Source organism: Tiliqua scincoides, chromosome 10, assembly GCF_035046505.1.
Source record: "Tiliqua scincoides isolate rTilSci1 chromosome 10, rTilSci1.hap2, whole genome shotgun sequence".
In the NCBI taxonomy this organism is placed as follows: Eukaryota; Metazoa; Chordata; class Lepidosauria; order Squamata; family Scincidae; genus Tiliqua; species Tiliqua scincoides.
In genome coordinates, this window is record NC_089830.1 from 13,696,075 (window position 1) to 13,709,723 (window position 13,649).

The window sequence follows — 13,649 nt, forward strand, 5'->3', positions numbered from 1 at the left end:
CGTCCGTGCCCTAGTGATAAAGCACTTGTGGTTGCTTCGGAGCCGGAAGGGGAAACAGTGGCTCCCACATACAACAGAAGCAGCCATTTCTGAAATGGTGAACATTCTTGTTCATCTCCAGGATAAGAGTGAGGTGGTGGAGGTGAGTGGCCACCTGCGTGACTTACATTAGCAGGAGAGAGGAATCACCTCCAAGAGCAGGGACCAAGACTCTTGTTGCCGGGGGTGACCTGCCATTGACTGTTCTGGGAAATTCTCCCATGTTGTAGCTCAACTCTTGCTTGCTGTGCCCGTGGGGGAAGGATGATGCTAAGGATAGGCAGGGCAGGCCCAAGACCTCCTAAGGCAGCATGCCAAATATTGTCCCCCTTTAACTGATGATGTGCCAGTCTCTGTTCCTCCCCTTCCCCATGTTCTTGTTCAACTCTCTCCTGCCCTCCAGCTTTCTCTTCCTCTGCTCTTCTCTATCCCTTCTTCCCTTTCCAATGCAGGGAGTGGGAGGAGGAGGAGGAGGAGCAGTGGAGGTAGGCAGGCAGGCAGAGATGGGCAGCCCCACCAATCTGCGTTAGCTGGCCTCATGAATGGGCTGGCCCTGCTCAAGGGTTTCTTGTACATGTTGGCTTCGCAAGACTGACCACCGTCTTCGGCTTCATTCCCCCTGCAGGTCCTGTCTTGACTAATTTGCTTCCCTCTCTGCAGTGGCGTCACCAGGGTTTGTGTCACCCGGTGCGGGACGCCAGCGCATCACCCCTGTGATTGATCTCCTCCCATGCGACGGGGGGGCAATGCTTTGAGTGGCATTGTACCATCACCCCACCCCCGCTGTTTTTTTTATAACTTTTGATGGAAAAGAGCTAGTTTAAGGTTTGTTTCATTGAAGTTACATGAACTTCATACATGAAATTATGCTTTGATTGATATATAACATGATTGTATTATTTGGAAATACAAAGATTTTAAAAATTTGGGTGAGTAGTGGTATCACTCCCCGTGCGCGTCACGCAGTGTGGCCCGCACCCATCTAGCAATGCCATTGCCATTGTTATATCTTGGCTTTCTGACATCAGAAAATATACAGGTCCAGTCTTGTTATACACGGATTTGACTCAGCATGAATGGCCACTGCAAATGAGAAGGAATGTGCTGATCCCTGGAGAAGGTGGAAAATGCATGCCTTTAAAATCAGTTTAAAAATCGGAACAGTTCTTTAACAATAGCCTCCTTAATGGGAGGGGGGCAGCTGGCTGACAATCCATCAATCCTTCTCTCTCCAGGTGACCCCTCCCTTCCCCCTGAGCACATGAAAGAAAGGTGATCACTTTGCATTGGTGAAGGGAGGGGCGGAGTGAATTGGAGGACTGATTGATGGATTGTCTTCTTAATGATCTTACATCACAAAGATCAGCAAGGCTGTTTTTAAATCACCTGAGCCAAAAACTTTTTTTAATTTTTTAAAAAAATTGATTTGCTATAGTATGTTTTTTTGCCATCCACTTAAGTGCTTGGAATGGAACCCACGCGAATAATGAGGCTTCACCTGTAGATCTAGTGCATGTTTTCCAGCTCAAAGCTGACATGAAACAAACCTGTTTCCAGTCCACTCAAAGTATCTGAGAAATAACCAGTTTCCACTGTATTACTCTTTTCTTGCTAGCTAGCTAGCTGAATGCTTGAATATTTTAGTTTTCCTATGTACGTACATTTGTACTCCGACCTTTCTCTAAGGATCACACAATGGTAGATGAAGATCTAGACATTTGCCCAGCATGCTTCAGTCCTAAATAGCTCTTTGATTAACCTCTCCAGGCCTTGTGTCTTGCTGGCACATCAGGGAGAAGGCGCCCCAACTCGGGGTGATAGGGTCCTGCTGCAAACGTAGACATAGGGTACCTTACAGCCTGATGCTATGCGGCCGCTATGCTGATTGCTCAGGGCTGCCTGCGCTTTGTCTGCTGATTCCAATGTGCCATCATGTTGGAGAGGTTAACTGTGTGTGTGTGTGGGGGGGGTGAGATGGTTGGCCACCTTCAGTCTCGAAAGACTATGGTATAAGCTTACAGCAGGCGGTATTCCCAGGCGGTCTCCCATCCAAGTACTAACCAGGCCTGAGCCTGCTTAGCTTCCGAGATCAGACAAGATCGGGCATGTGCAGGGTAACAGACCTCTGAAAGACTTACCCGCATGGCATGACTCCTGTGCAGGGCTATACCAGCTACTCCATGGGACTCCTATGAGCTACACAAGCTACGTTGCCAGCTTTGGAGCCACTGGGGGCATGTACAGCTCAGAACGGGATTTTGGGATCTAACTTTATCTATCCCACCTTGCTTCCCTCCCCCCTTTTTCAACATCTCTGCTGGTGAGCTTGTGGCCAGGGACTTTCTTCAACCTGCTGGTGGTGGGGCATGGCTTTCTGGTGTACTGCTGTGCTTGTGTGAGTGCAGCACCTGTCAGGCTTCTGCACTGGTGGGGCTGCCTGTGTGCTGGTGTGTGTGACAGTATGCTGGTGTTTCCCCTGGCTAGGATTGTTTCCTGAGGTTTCCATAAGAAGCCTTCCATAGGAGAAAAATTCTTCTCCAGTGCAAAGGACGCCTTAGGACAGAGTTCTCCAAACTTTTTGGCCAGAGGGCCACATCAAATATCTGGCACGGTATTGAGGGCCGGGAAAAAAAATTAAATATAACATTTATATAAATAAATCAGAGATGGAACTTAGATGAGTGAATAAATAATGAATGGGCTCATTCATTCAACCTCTCCGGCCCTTCAGACCAGAAGCCACCCTCCAGACGCAACCAGAGCACTGCTCTAGTCATGTTCCGCCAAGTGGGCCAGAGGCTTTCAGGGAACAAGAGGCTGGTCGTGTGCCAGATAGAGGCTGTCCATGGGCCACATATGGCCCCCGGGCCAGGGTTTGGAGGCCCCTGCCTTAGGATATGATCTTTTTTGACTCCATGTGCTGCAGGAAGCAATGGCCTATCTCAGAGTGCTGGTCCCAAGAGTGAGGAGGTACGTGAAGCCCCAAAGCCACGACCTTCACTTGGTGCTCTACCATGTTGCCAAACATTTGGTAAGTCTTTGTTGCTGTCTTCCCAGGGTACCACTTTAAATCCCACCTGTTCGTCAAGAATAGAGTAGAACTACTTACAAAGCTTTATCTTACTGAGCTTTATCTCAACAAAACTCATACAGGTATAATATCATTAGCTGAGGATTTTTCACCTTCAATTTTATTTCAGTGTGATGAGAATGGTCCTTTAAATTAAAGGAAAAACATCCTTTAACAATAGCCTCACTTACCATTGTAATCTCTCTCCAAGGGCTTAGAGAGGCTTCACTCCAAGGCAAGCAACCCCTCCCTTCCCCCTGGAGCACTGAAAAGAATACAAAGGGAAGTGATTATTGCCTCCCTCTTTGCATTCTTTCCCTGTGCTTCAGGTGAAGGGAAGTGTCACTGCCTAGGAGTGAGGCCTTTCTAAGCACCTGGAGAGAGAGAGAGAGAGAGAGAGAGAGAGAGAGAGAGAGAGAGAGAGAGAGAGAGAGATTGTCTGCTTTCTGCTTCTGCTCTCCCTCACAATGTTAAGTGAAGCTGTTTTTAAACCACTGAGAAAAGGGACATTGTTTTTTAAATGGATTTCATTTAGCATGATTTTTGGCATCCGCAGGGATTCTCAGAACGGAACCCTCATGGATGCCAAGACTCAACCTGTATAAATTTTCTCATATACCATGGGGAATTTCCACATCACACTATAAGGTAGTATGATGTTCGTTGTCCCATAGTCCTCTAGTGAAATTCATAGATGAGCATGGATTTGAACCCAGGTCTGCTTAGTCTACCTCCAACTTCATGGGTTTCACTACTTTATTTGTGATCCAAGGGTGGTAGGATCAGTACAGAGTGTTCCCTTTGCACAAATATGCCTGATGCCAGTTCTCATTGTTATTTTCTGCAAGACCAAGACCTACAGCCCAGATCTCATTAGGGGTGCTGCCCTGAGCTGTGTGTTCCATCCTTGTGTGAAGGAGGCAGCAATATTCAAGGTGGCAGCTTGCTTTGTGGGTAAGTCAAGGAGCATCCCTCACTTCAGTGCTGAACATCAGCCCCCACCCGTTTCTCTAATCCAATAAACAGTGTGACTGTTTCAAAGACACCCCCTCTTTTTCACCTGGCAGATCCTCCCAAACTGCAGAGCACCCCTGAAAACCATCCTAATTGTTGGAGACTATTTTTGCTTGTTTGTATTTTGGCAAAAGTGTATTTTGGCTTAAAAAACATTAGGTCAGCATTTGGCTGTGCGAGAACTTGTGATATCTGGGTGACTGAACAGAGAAGTCCCTTTGATTCAACAGGTCTCTTGGTGCAGAAACTAGAACCAGTATTTGGCATACGATATTCTTGCAGCAGTTGTCATCTATAAAAACATAGTTTCATAGTCTTTCTGAATTGAATCATCCAATATTCCCAACAAAATAGTGTCTTGTTTCATCTGTAAATTTACCTTAAATGTCAACTGCATTTGCTGGTCTATCAAAGTCCAATATATTTTTGCTTTTGTACAAGTCCACCACATATGGTAGAACATTCCTTCTTGTCTTGTACACTTCCAACATCTATTTGGTATATTAATACATTTTTGCCAGTTTACCTGGAGTCAGACACCATCTATACATCATTTTATAAAAGTTCTCTAAGATTTGCATTCAATAAGCAGGAAACGTTTTCACAGTCATAGGCTGCAATCCTACCCGTGCTTATCTAGCAGTAAGTCCCATTTACTGTGTTACATTCTAGCCTGTAAAAAGTACAAGTTTGTCACATTTCCCCAAATGGTAGCATCAAGTCTAATATAGTAAAAACAAAATATTGAAATGATATGGGGAGCCACCTGAAATTGGCTCTCGGTTCACCTAGTGGGTCCTGACCCACAGTTTGAGAAACACTGACCTAGGGAGATCTCTGGCAGTCCTAGGTGCTGTCTTGACAGTCCAAGAATCAACATTCCGTCCATTGTCGATGGCAACACCATGAAGGAAGTCCCAAAAGGCATCCCCTGAGCACTGAAGCTGTCCTTCAAGATGGGTCTCTCCAGAGGTCTCATGGCACTTTACAACCACTTCAGAGCACTGCCTCATAAGCTAATACTGATTCAGGTTGGTTTTCCAAGAGTAACTTCCTATTTATTCCACTGTCTCTCTAGGACACCTGGCTCATATTAATGGGAGCTTCCTAAGAGGAGAAGATTTTCCTGCCTACTTCATGTGTAAGTGAGGAGTGCAGCTTTGCCCTTTCATAAACTCCCTATATTTTTTAAGGATTTTGTGGTCCAAGTTCATCCAGGAGGGAGCAGGTTCATCACTGGTCTCTGATAATCTCATTACATGACTGTTTTAACTTCCAGAAGAAAAGGAACCCACTAGATTTTGGGGCTCTCTGTTCACCAAGGAGGGCGGGTCCCCAAGGTAGCCTCCTTCTGACTCAGCTCCCTAGGTGGCAGAGAAAGCTATCATTTTTTCCCAGTTAATCGCAAACGGACCAATAGGAAGAATAGAGTGGACAGCAAGAGATCAAGGGCCGTCACTAACTGCTAGGCTTTGAGTCCTTTTAACCCTTCTCTTTCATCACAATTTACATTCAAATACACATTTTTTAGGGGGAGGGGAACAAAAACAGTGCACAATTATTGTGTACCTTGGTATCTGTTGATTTTGTTTTGCTTTTCTATTGACCTTATTGGGGGGGGGGGTTGTTGTTTAAACTTCATGATTTATTTATTGTATTTTGATATATTTTTAAGTTCATTGTTTTTTGTTTTTTCTGGAATTTTAATTTGTGATTGTGACCCACCCTGGACTTCCTGTTGTTCTGGAGAAGGGCAGGATATAAATCTATTAAAAAAATAAATAAAAATTACGTGAAGCTGTCTTTTTCTGCCCACTCATAAGGCACAGTTAGATAGAGAGGTCAAAAAGCAGAGAGGGCAGTGGTGGCTTGGGATGGACTGAGGAAGTTGGAAAGAAAAGGGGATTTCCCGTGCATGGAGATAGGCACAAACAAATAAGAGAACAAAACAGACTTTGTAGTTAAAAGAAGAAAAAGGTCCAGCAGGCATCTCTGATTGATTGGCCTTCTCTCTCACCCATTCAGGTCTTGAAAGCAGGGATGTCAATGAGGAAGGCAAAGTGGTTGGTGCTGCCACCAAGGCCATTTTACAGCGGGTCTTCATCAAGCACAGCAAAAAAGGCATCCAGGGCTTTATGTGCCACTGTGCCAGGCTGTGTTTGCCAACAGGAAAGCACCCACCAGAATACTACAGGGAAGATCTGGTGAGTACAGTATGTGCTTTGAATTCGCAATCAGTCAAATACCTGCAGAATCATGACCATGGCTGATGTGGAAGTATAAACCAGATTTAGGCCCTGGAATTCAGCAGTGTCGGAATGAGTGTTCTGGTGTCACTAGGTGCTTTCTGTCTGTCACAGAAGGGAGCATATCACATATTAGCATAATACTTCATTAGCTCCTAAAGTCTTGACTGGAATTCAGACTCCTGAGAGTCTAAATAAAAAATGCCCATCTAAACACTTGGCAGAGTGTGAAAATTGACATATTAATTAATTAATTAAAAAATACAATTTTCAGATGAGCCCTGAAGCTAAATACTCTCTTAACAAAAGACAGAAGAAAAGAGGGAAGACCCTTTGATTCAGCAGCACAAGGAAGATTTTGACACAAATGATTTCGTGCAAGGAATTGTTGGCCTTGGTCTCCTCTGCTCACCCTTTTCCTTCTTCTCTTTATTTCTTTGCCTCTCTTTTGCACTGTCTCTCTGTCTGCCTCTGCCAAATTCCCTCCTGTTTCCCTTATTCTTTGCAAGATCATCTGCTCCCTAGTCTGATCTTGTAAGAGGGTCACCTTGGGCAGTCATTCTCTGAACACCTTGGGTGCCATCTGTGCTGAGGTGGGGTGGGCTACTTCTGCTGAGAGGATCTCCTTGGCTGTGGTGCCCTACCTGTCAAATGCTGTCCCAATGGAAGCTCATCTGGTTTCTACCTTGTCTGATTGGGTACCAGGCAATAACCATTTTTATTTTGCAAGGTGCTTAACTGGGTTAGAATAGATGGTTTTAGTGCTGCCACTTTATCTGCTGTTTTTATCTTTGTGTTGCCTCACTGTTAGGAGGTAATTTGTTTTCTTATTAAATTTACTTTTAAACATTTCTATCCTGCCTTCCTTGCCTCTAAAAAGCAAACCAACAAAGAAAAAAATGAATTAAAAAGCAAAACAATATAGACAGTGTCGGTTGCCATTACTGAGTTAGGTGATCAGTGGCCGTGCACTGAGCAGGGGTTTGAAATAAGAGCCCAATCCTAAACCCTCCGAGCAATGGCACTGGGTGTCACAAACGTACTGTAAGGCACATCTACATCACCCAGTGAGGAATGTCCATGAGCCCTGGGCCTCAGCGCCAAGTAGAGATGCCAGGGGTGTTGGCAACCTGCAGTCTCGAAAGGCTATGGTATCGCGCTCTGAATGGTGGTTCTGGAACAGCGTCTAGTGTGGCTGAAAAGGCCGATTCGGGAGTGACAATCCCTTCCACACCGGGAGCAAGTGCAGTCTGTCCCTGGTCTGTCTCCCTGGCTGTGGGCCTTCCTTCTTTGCCTCTTTGCCTCAGTCTGTTGGCCAAGTGTCTCTTCAAACTGGGAAAGGCCATGCTGCACAGCCTGCCTCCAAGCGGGCCGCTCAGAGGCCAGGGTTTCCCACCTGTTGAGGTCCACTCCTAAGGCCTTCAGATCCCTCTTGCAGATGTCCTTGTATCGCAGCTGTGGTCTACCTGTAGGGCACTTTCCCTGCACGAGTTCTCCATAGAGGAGATCCTTTGGGATCCGGCCATCATCCATTCTCACGACATGACCGAGCCAATGCAGGCATCTCTCAGGACTGTGTTGTTTGGAACTTTGTCCTGCCAGGTGATGCCGAGGGTGCGCCGGAGTCAGCGCATGTGGAAAGCGTTCAGCTGCCTCTCCTGTTGTGAGCGAAGAGTGCACCCAAAGGTAAGTCACGACCCCAGGTGGTGGTGCAGGTTTTTGGGGAGGGGGAAGGCATTCCGGGGCGGGGTGCAGGAGTGACAGGCCCAGGGAGGGGTGGGACTGGTGAAGATTCTTTCCTCCATGTCAGGCTGCAAAGTGGCGGTTCAGCCAGCGCAGACTTGAGTAGCCCCATTGCGGGGCCTGTGCCCTGGCTTGCCCCTGCTCTTCAAGTTCCCTTCCAACTCTAACAGCATATGCTTCTTCCATTCTTCAAATGAATAAAATCATTCCTCATCTTTCCAGGAGCTCCCTGCTGGATCTCAATTGGATCCCTGCAAATGACACACGGAAGCTGACACCTGTGCCCAGCGGCAGTCTTCCGTCTCTTCTCTCCCTCCTGTAGTTCACCAGGTGAGCCGGCAGATTTTTCAAAGCACGCTTGGAGCTTGATTGGCTCTTCTTGTTTCACAGACTGCTAAGCAGCACTGCTGCCACCTTTTTCTCTGGCTGTGCTCCTGGGCTTGTCTTAGGAGCACAAAGATCTCCCATTTCCTTTCTGATGGTCAGAGCAGAGCCCTTGACGAAGGCTGGGAAGGTCCGTGGATGTTCAGAAGCAAGAGTTGGCTAAACCCCTAAAAGAGACAAAGGGCACAATCCTAACCGTGCCTTGGGCCACAAGTTTATTGCGCCGGCCCGGGAGGGTCGCTAACGTGCCAGAAGCCACAAGGAGATGCGCCAACACATGGAGGCTGAATCCAGCCTCTGTGGCGGCTTCCCTGCTGAGTCTTGCGATGGCCTGGGTGGGCCGATGCAAGAGTGAAAGGTAGGCGTGGGGGAGGCAGTGGGCGTCAGGGAGGAGGCAGGACAGAGGCATTCCTGGGTGGGGTGTGGGTGAGCAGTGGACAGCCCCGGGGGTGGGTGGGGGTGGGCGGGCAGAGAGAGATAGTTGGGCTGGGATCCGGCAGTTATGCCAGATCCCAACCCCTGTTCCCAGGGAGAACGGAGCAGTTTGAAGCCACTGCGCTCTCCTCCAGAGGTGGCACAAATTCAAGGAGACCCATACTGGCCAGCAGCTGTTACCCAGGGGTAAAGCGAGAGACAAGGGCAAGGATGGGAGAGTGGAGGCAAATGTAGGGGTAAGAGCTAATAAATAGGCCAGGCCTGAGTAGATCTGGGATGGGATGGGCACATTGGTGTGGGTTCCGTCCCCCTTCTTGAGTTTTCAGCCTCTCTGCTCCTCTTTCTTGCAGATCCCCCTGTCGTCATGCTGTCGGTGCGGCCGCAAACGGTCGCCGAGGGTGGCAAAGTGAGCTTTCTCTGCACGGCCACCTCCAACCCGGAGCTGACAGGCGACAGGTAAAAAGGCCAACAGACTCCAACCTCCCAGAGATCACACAGCAATAGTGATGTTGCTGCGATGCCCTCTACTGGCAGCTTTGGGGATTACAATGAGCCGGGCTCGTCTGATGCCAGTGCATGCCTTCGCAGGTGGGCCAAAGGAGGTGTGCCCATTCCGGAGGCCAACGGGGACAGCGATGAGGCGATAGTCAATCAATCGTTTTTCATGGAGCCCGTGTCGTGCGAGGGCTCGAATGCCGTCGGCAGCACACTGGTGGATGTGCATTGTAAGTGAAGGAGGCAGGTTGGGTCTGTGTATCCTGGGATAGGTGGGAACACTTTGGAAGAGGAGGATGGACAAGGAGATGACGAGGGTGACCTTGGTGCCAGATTGGTGCCAGATACTGAGTGTGGGCAGGTCAGATGTGGGGCTCCCCCCACCAGGATCTTCTCTCCTGTAACCCCACTTGCCGTTCCAGCAGGTAGACCTCAAAGGCCTCCCACCTGCGACCATCATAGTGGTAAAAATTAGGCATTTGTGCCATATTTTTGACACATTCACAGCTGGGTTTGCACCCAATTAGAGCGAGGTGACTAATATATCCATTACCTTTGCATCAATTTACATATGAGTAAAAATAACCATTTCTGAAGCAAGAAAGCATGCTTAATTTGTTTTTTTATATTATGCACACGGATCAAGACCCTTAATTGACTATAAAGCTACCCCCAATTAATTTTATAAGTACTTGTATGAAGCAGCACAGGCAGATGTGTATCTACATACAAATTTTTTGAAAACAAACTATTTAATACATGCATAAACACACGTTCATTCACACTATTGAAGACAACAGTGTATAAAACTGCAGATTTTAAGAAGAATGTTTAATGAACTGCTTGTCAACCAAAAAGCCATTCACAAAGAAGGCAAGCGCTGTCTTTAAAAGAAAAAAAAGAAAATCCACTCCTGGGACCTTCTGCATGGAAAGCAGGTCTCTACTACTGAGCGATGGGCCCCCCTAACCCCTGTTTTCCTCTTTTTTCCTGCAGTTGGAGCCCGCCTTATCTCCCAGCCCAAGCCCCTGACTGTAGGTGTTGGTTCTGATGCCTCTTTCACCTGTACCTGGGCAGGGAGTCCACCTCTCACCCTAGCCTGGACCAAGAAGGAGTTCAGGTTCCCAAGTTGTGTGTAATTTACCAAACACAAATCTGGGAACACCAACTTCTACCCCCTCCTGTTGTCTTGTAGCACAGTGGGCCTGGTGGAAGACCATGGTGGTAGTAAGAGAGATATAGAACCTTTGCTTTATTCTGACTGTCTGCCAAGGTCAACGGGGGGCACCCCTTTCTGCCTTCCTCCCCACCTGAACTGAGCCTGTGAACACACAGGACACAGTTTTGGTTGTGGCACCAGGAGACCCACCCACTTTGAATCCTCAGAAAAATTGTGAAGCCCTTCTGTCCAAACAGGCCTTCAGTTTAGGATGTTCTGTTCCCTGGTTAGATAACTGAGGCCGGGTATCCTTTTTTTGGCTGGAAAAAGAGCACTGATACCTTCATTTCAGTAAATAAATCTGAATTCACTTGTACCCACAGGTGTTGAGCAATGGAAACGCGCTACACCTCAAGGCTGTGACGCAGGAAGATGCCGGCATGTACGTCTGCAAAGCCATCGTGCCACGCATTGGAGTGGCTGAGAAGGCACTAGCTGTGAATGGTGAGGGGTCTTGGAACCAGGTCATGCACAGCAACCTATTGCAGTGAGCCTGGCGGAAATCTGACCAGACCTGATTGCATCCGTCATTTTTGTCTTTTCCTCAGGGCCGCCCATTATCGGCGCGGAACCAAGCCTGCAGACTGCAGTGGGGGCCAAGGCACGGCTGGAGTGTTTGGTGGGGAGCGTCCCACCCCCCAACAGGATTGTAAGTGCTTGACTCGCCTTTGCCCTCCACCCTCATGCCTTAACCAGGCCTGAATGTACCAGATGGTCCTCCTTATCCATGGAGTTGTGATCCATGGAGTTGACTCAACATGGATTGCAAGCCCACACTGGAGCAGCAACTGTTGCCCTGCACATGCCTGATCTCATCTGATCTCGGAAGCTAAGCAGGGTCAGGCCTGGTTAGTACTTGGACGGGAGACCGCTTGGGAATACCGGGTGCTGTAGGCTTCTACCATAGTCTTTCGAGACTGAAGGTTGCCAACCACTGGAGGACCTCAGAGGACCTCCCAGGCATGACTGGAAGTCGTGTCTAGGAGGTCTTCTGAGTTCAGCCGGAGCCTTTGGAGAGGCACTTCCAGGTTTTCACAAAATGTCTTTCTGAAGACTCTGGCTGACCTTCTGAGGTGCAAGGAGGTAGCCTGCAGTGACCCTGCACCTCATAAAGCCTCCTGGAGACCTTCTGGAGTCCTGAAGGCACCCCTGGTTTTCAAGCAAAGCTGGAAGTGCTTTTCAAAGACCTTCTGAGGCCTGGGCAGGCTGTGTACAACCTCCCCTCACCTCAGAAGGCCAGCCCCAGTCTTTGGAAAGGCAGTAGGATATGTCATATGCAAAAGAAACCAGATATTATTTGTGAAGTTGGATGAAAAGGTGGAATGCATGTGTGCCAAAGTAATTAGAATGTACAGATATTGAACCCATGATTTTAAACCCACACTGCTTAGTTCAGGGTTCTTAACCCTTTTACTATTACAGACCCCCACCCCCCATAGATTGCCCAGTGTGTCCCCATACCTTCTTCACTAGTCTGTAGGAATCAGCATCATCACCAGTCCTATTAGGTACCACTATTTTGTCAGCAGCGGGGTTCTACTTTACATATGGATAGCAAGGATCAGAATGCCTCAATCTGCATTGACAGTGGTGATACTTAATAATCTTATCCATATAAATAATGGTAATAGTTAATCATCTAATCTAACAACAATTTTTTTAAATTGTTCAGAGATTGAGAGCACAATCCTAACCAGGTCTACTCAGAAGTAAGTCCTATTTTGTTCAATGGGGCTTACTCTCAGGAAAGTGTGGTTAGGATTGCAGCCTGAGTCCCATACCTCCCTCATTGGGTTCTGGTACCTCCAAAGGGTATGGATAACCCTGGTTAAGAATCCCTAGTTTAGATTTTCCCACAAAACCTTGGAAGGTTCTGAATGGCCAATCGTCCCCGTAGCGTCTAGAGTCGATCCTTGGGCTTGGTACCCATCGGGAACGAGGCTAACCAGGTGTACTCAGAAGTAAGTCCTATTTTGTTCACTGGGGCTTACTCTCAGGAAAGTGTGGTTAGCATTGCAGCCATCATCTTCTACCTGTCCAGGCTTCTGATTTGCCCTCCTGTCTCTTTGCAACAGGCCTGGTCGTGGGGTGAATGGGTGCTGGATGCTGGCTCACTAGATCGGTTCACGGTGGACACCATGGTGATCGACCAAGGGGTACTCTCTGCTTTGCTGATCGACCCAACGCATGACAGCGACTTCACCTTGGCCTACAACTGTACCACATGGAATCGCTTTGGCGCACGTTCCGCTACCGTCAGCTTATGCCGCCAAGGTAAGATTCCCCATCCCCCTCTACTAATTTCACCAGGAACAAGCTTCATGGTGAACTCACTGGGGCCCCGCCAGATCTCCTGTTTTCAAAGCAGAGAGATCCGAGTGCAGAGCCCAGCAGAGCAGTGAAACTCACCTTAGCAAGCCACTGTCTCTCTGTACAGCATACTTTGGCAGGGATTGTTGGGAGAATAAAAGGGGATAATCTCCAGCTTGAGACTGAGGTCCTGGAGGAGGAGGGCAGAATACTGATGTGACACAACATGACCTTGACTTTCATCCCCCCTTGGGCAGTGGTTCCCAAACCTTTCCAACTAGCAGTTCCCTTGACCTACTGGGCCTTTGGCCACAGCTCCCCATTAGGGCTACAATCCTATAGTGTATAGGGTGGCAGATTTTCACCAGGATTCTGCATCTCCCCTGGCTGGATTCCATGGCTTCCCAGGGAGCCTCAGTTTGGGAATCACTGCACTTGACGTTCATGACTTTGCTCTTTCAGCTGTGTTCAGCCTGGGCTGATGCAAGCCTCTGGGGTGGGCGGGAAGGAAGGTGGGGAGGGAGGCATTCCTGGGTGGGGGGAGGGCGGGCGGTGGGCAGGTGGGGAGCGGGAGGCGGGGCTGGGAAGTTTCCTCTTGCCTCTGGCCCCTGCTTGGGCCCCTGTCCTGGGCTGGATACAACGCAAGCCTCTTGGCTTGCCTGTTCCAGCGCAGGGTAGGATTGCAACCAAAAAA

General features: G+C 48.3%; 1 protein-coding gene and 1 pseudogene across 1 annotated transcript in view; both read left to right on the forward strand.

Moving 5' to 3' along the window:
• The window catches only part of LOC136661496 (kin of IRRE-like protein 1), a gene marked incomplete at its 3' end in the record, with an annotated part of 38,060 nt that extends 25,157 nt beyond the window's left edge, over positions 1 to 12,903 (forward strand). The window contains exons 6-11 of the mRNA XM_066638775.1: positions 9,290 to 9,387; positions 9,520 to 9,656; positions 10,423 to 10,559; positions 10,969 to 11,089; positions 11,194 to 11,294; positions 12,721 to 12,903. Coding sequence (XP_066494872.1) covers positions 9,290 to 9,387; positions 9,520 to 9,656; positions 10,423 to 10,559; positions 10,969 to 11,089; positions 11,194 to 11,294; positions 12,721 to 12,903 — 777 coding nt within the window. The remainder of the gene's footprint in view (positions 1 to 9,289; positions 9,388 to 9,519; positions 9,657 to 10,422; positions 10,560 to 10,968; positions 11,090 to 11,193; positions 11,295 to 12,720) is intronic.
• Positions 11,426 to 11,542, forward strand: LOC136661968 (5S ribosomal RNA; annotated as a pseudogene).
• Positions 12,904 to 13,649: the final 746 nt, after the last annotated feature.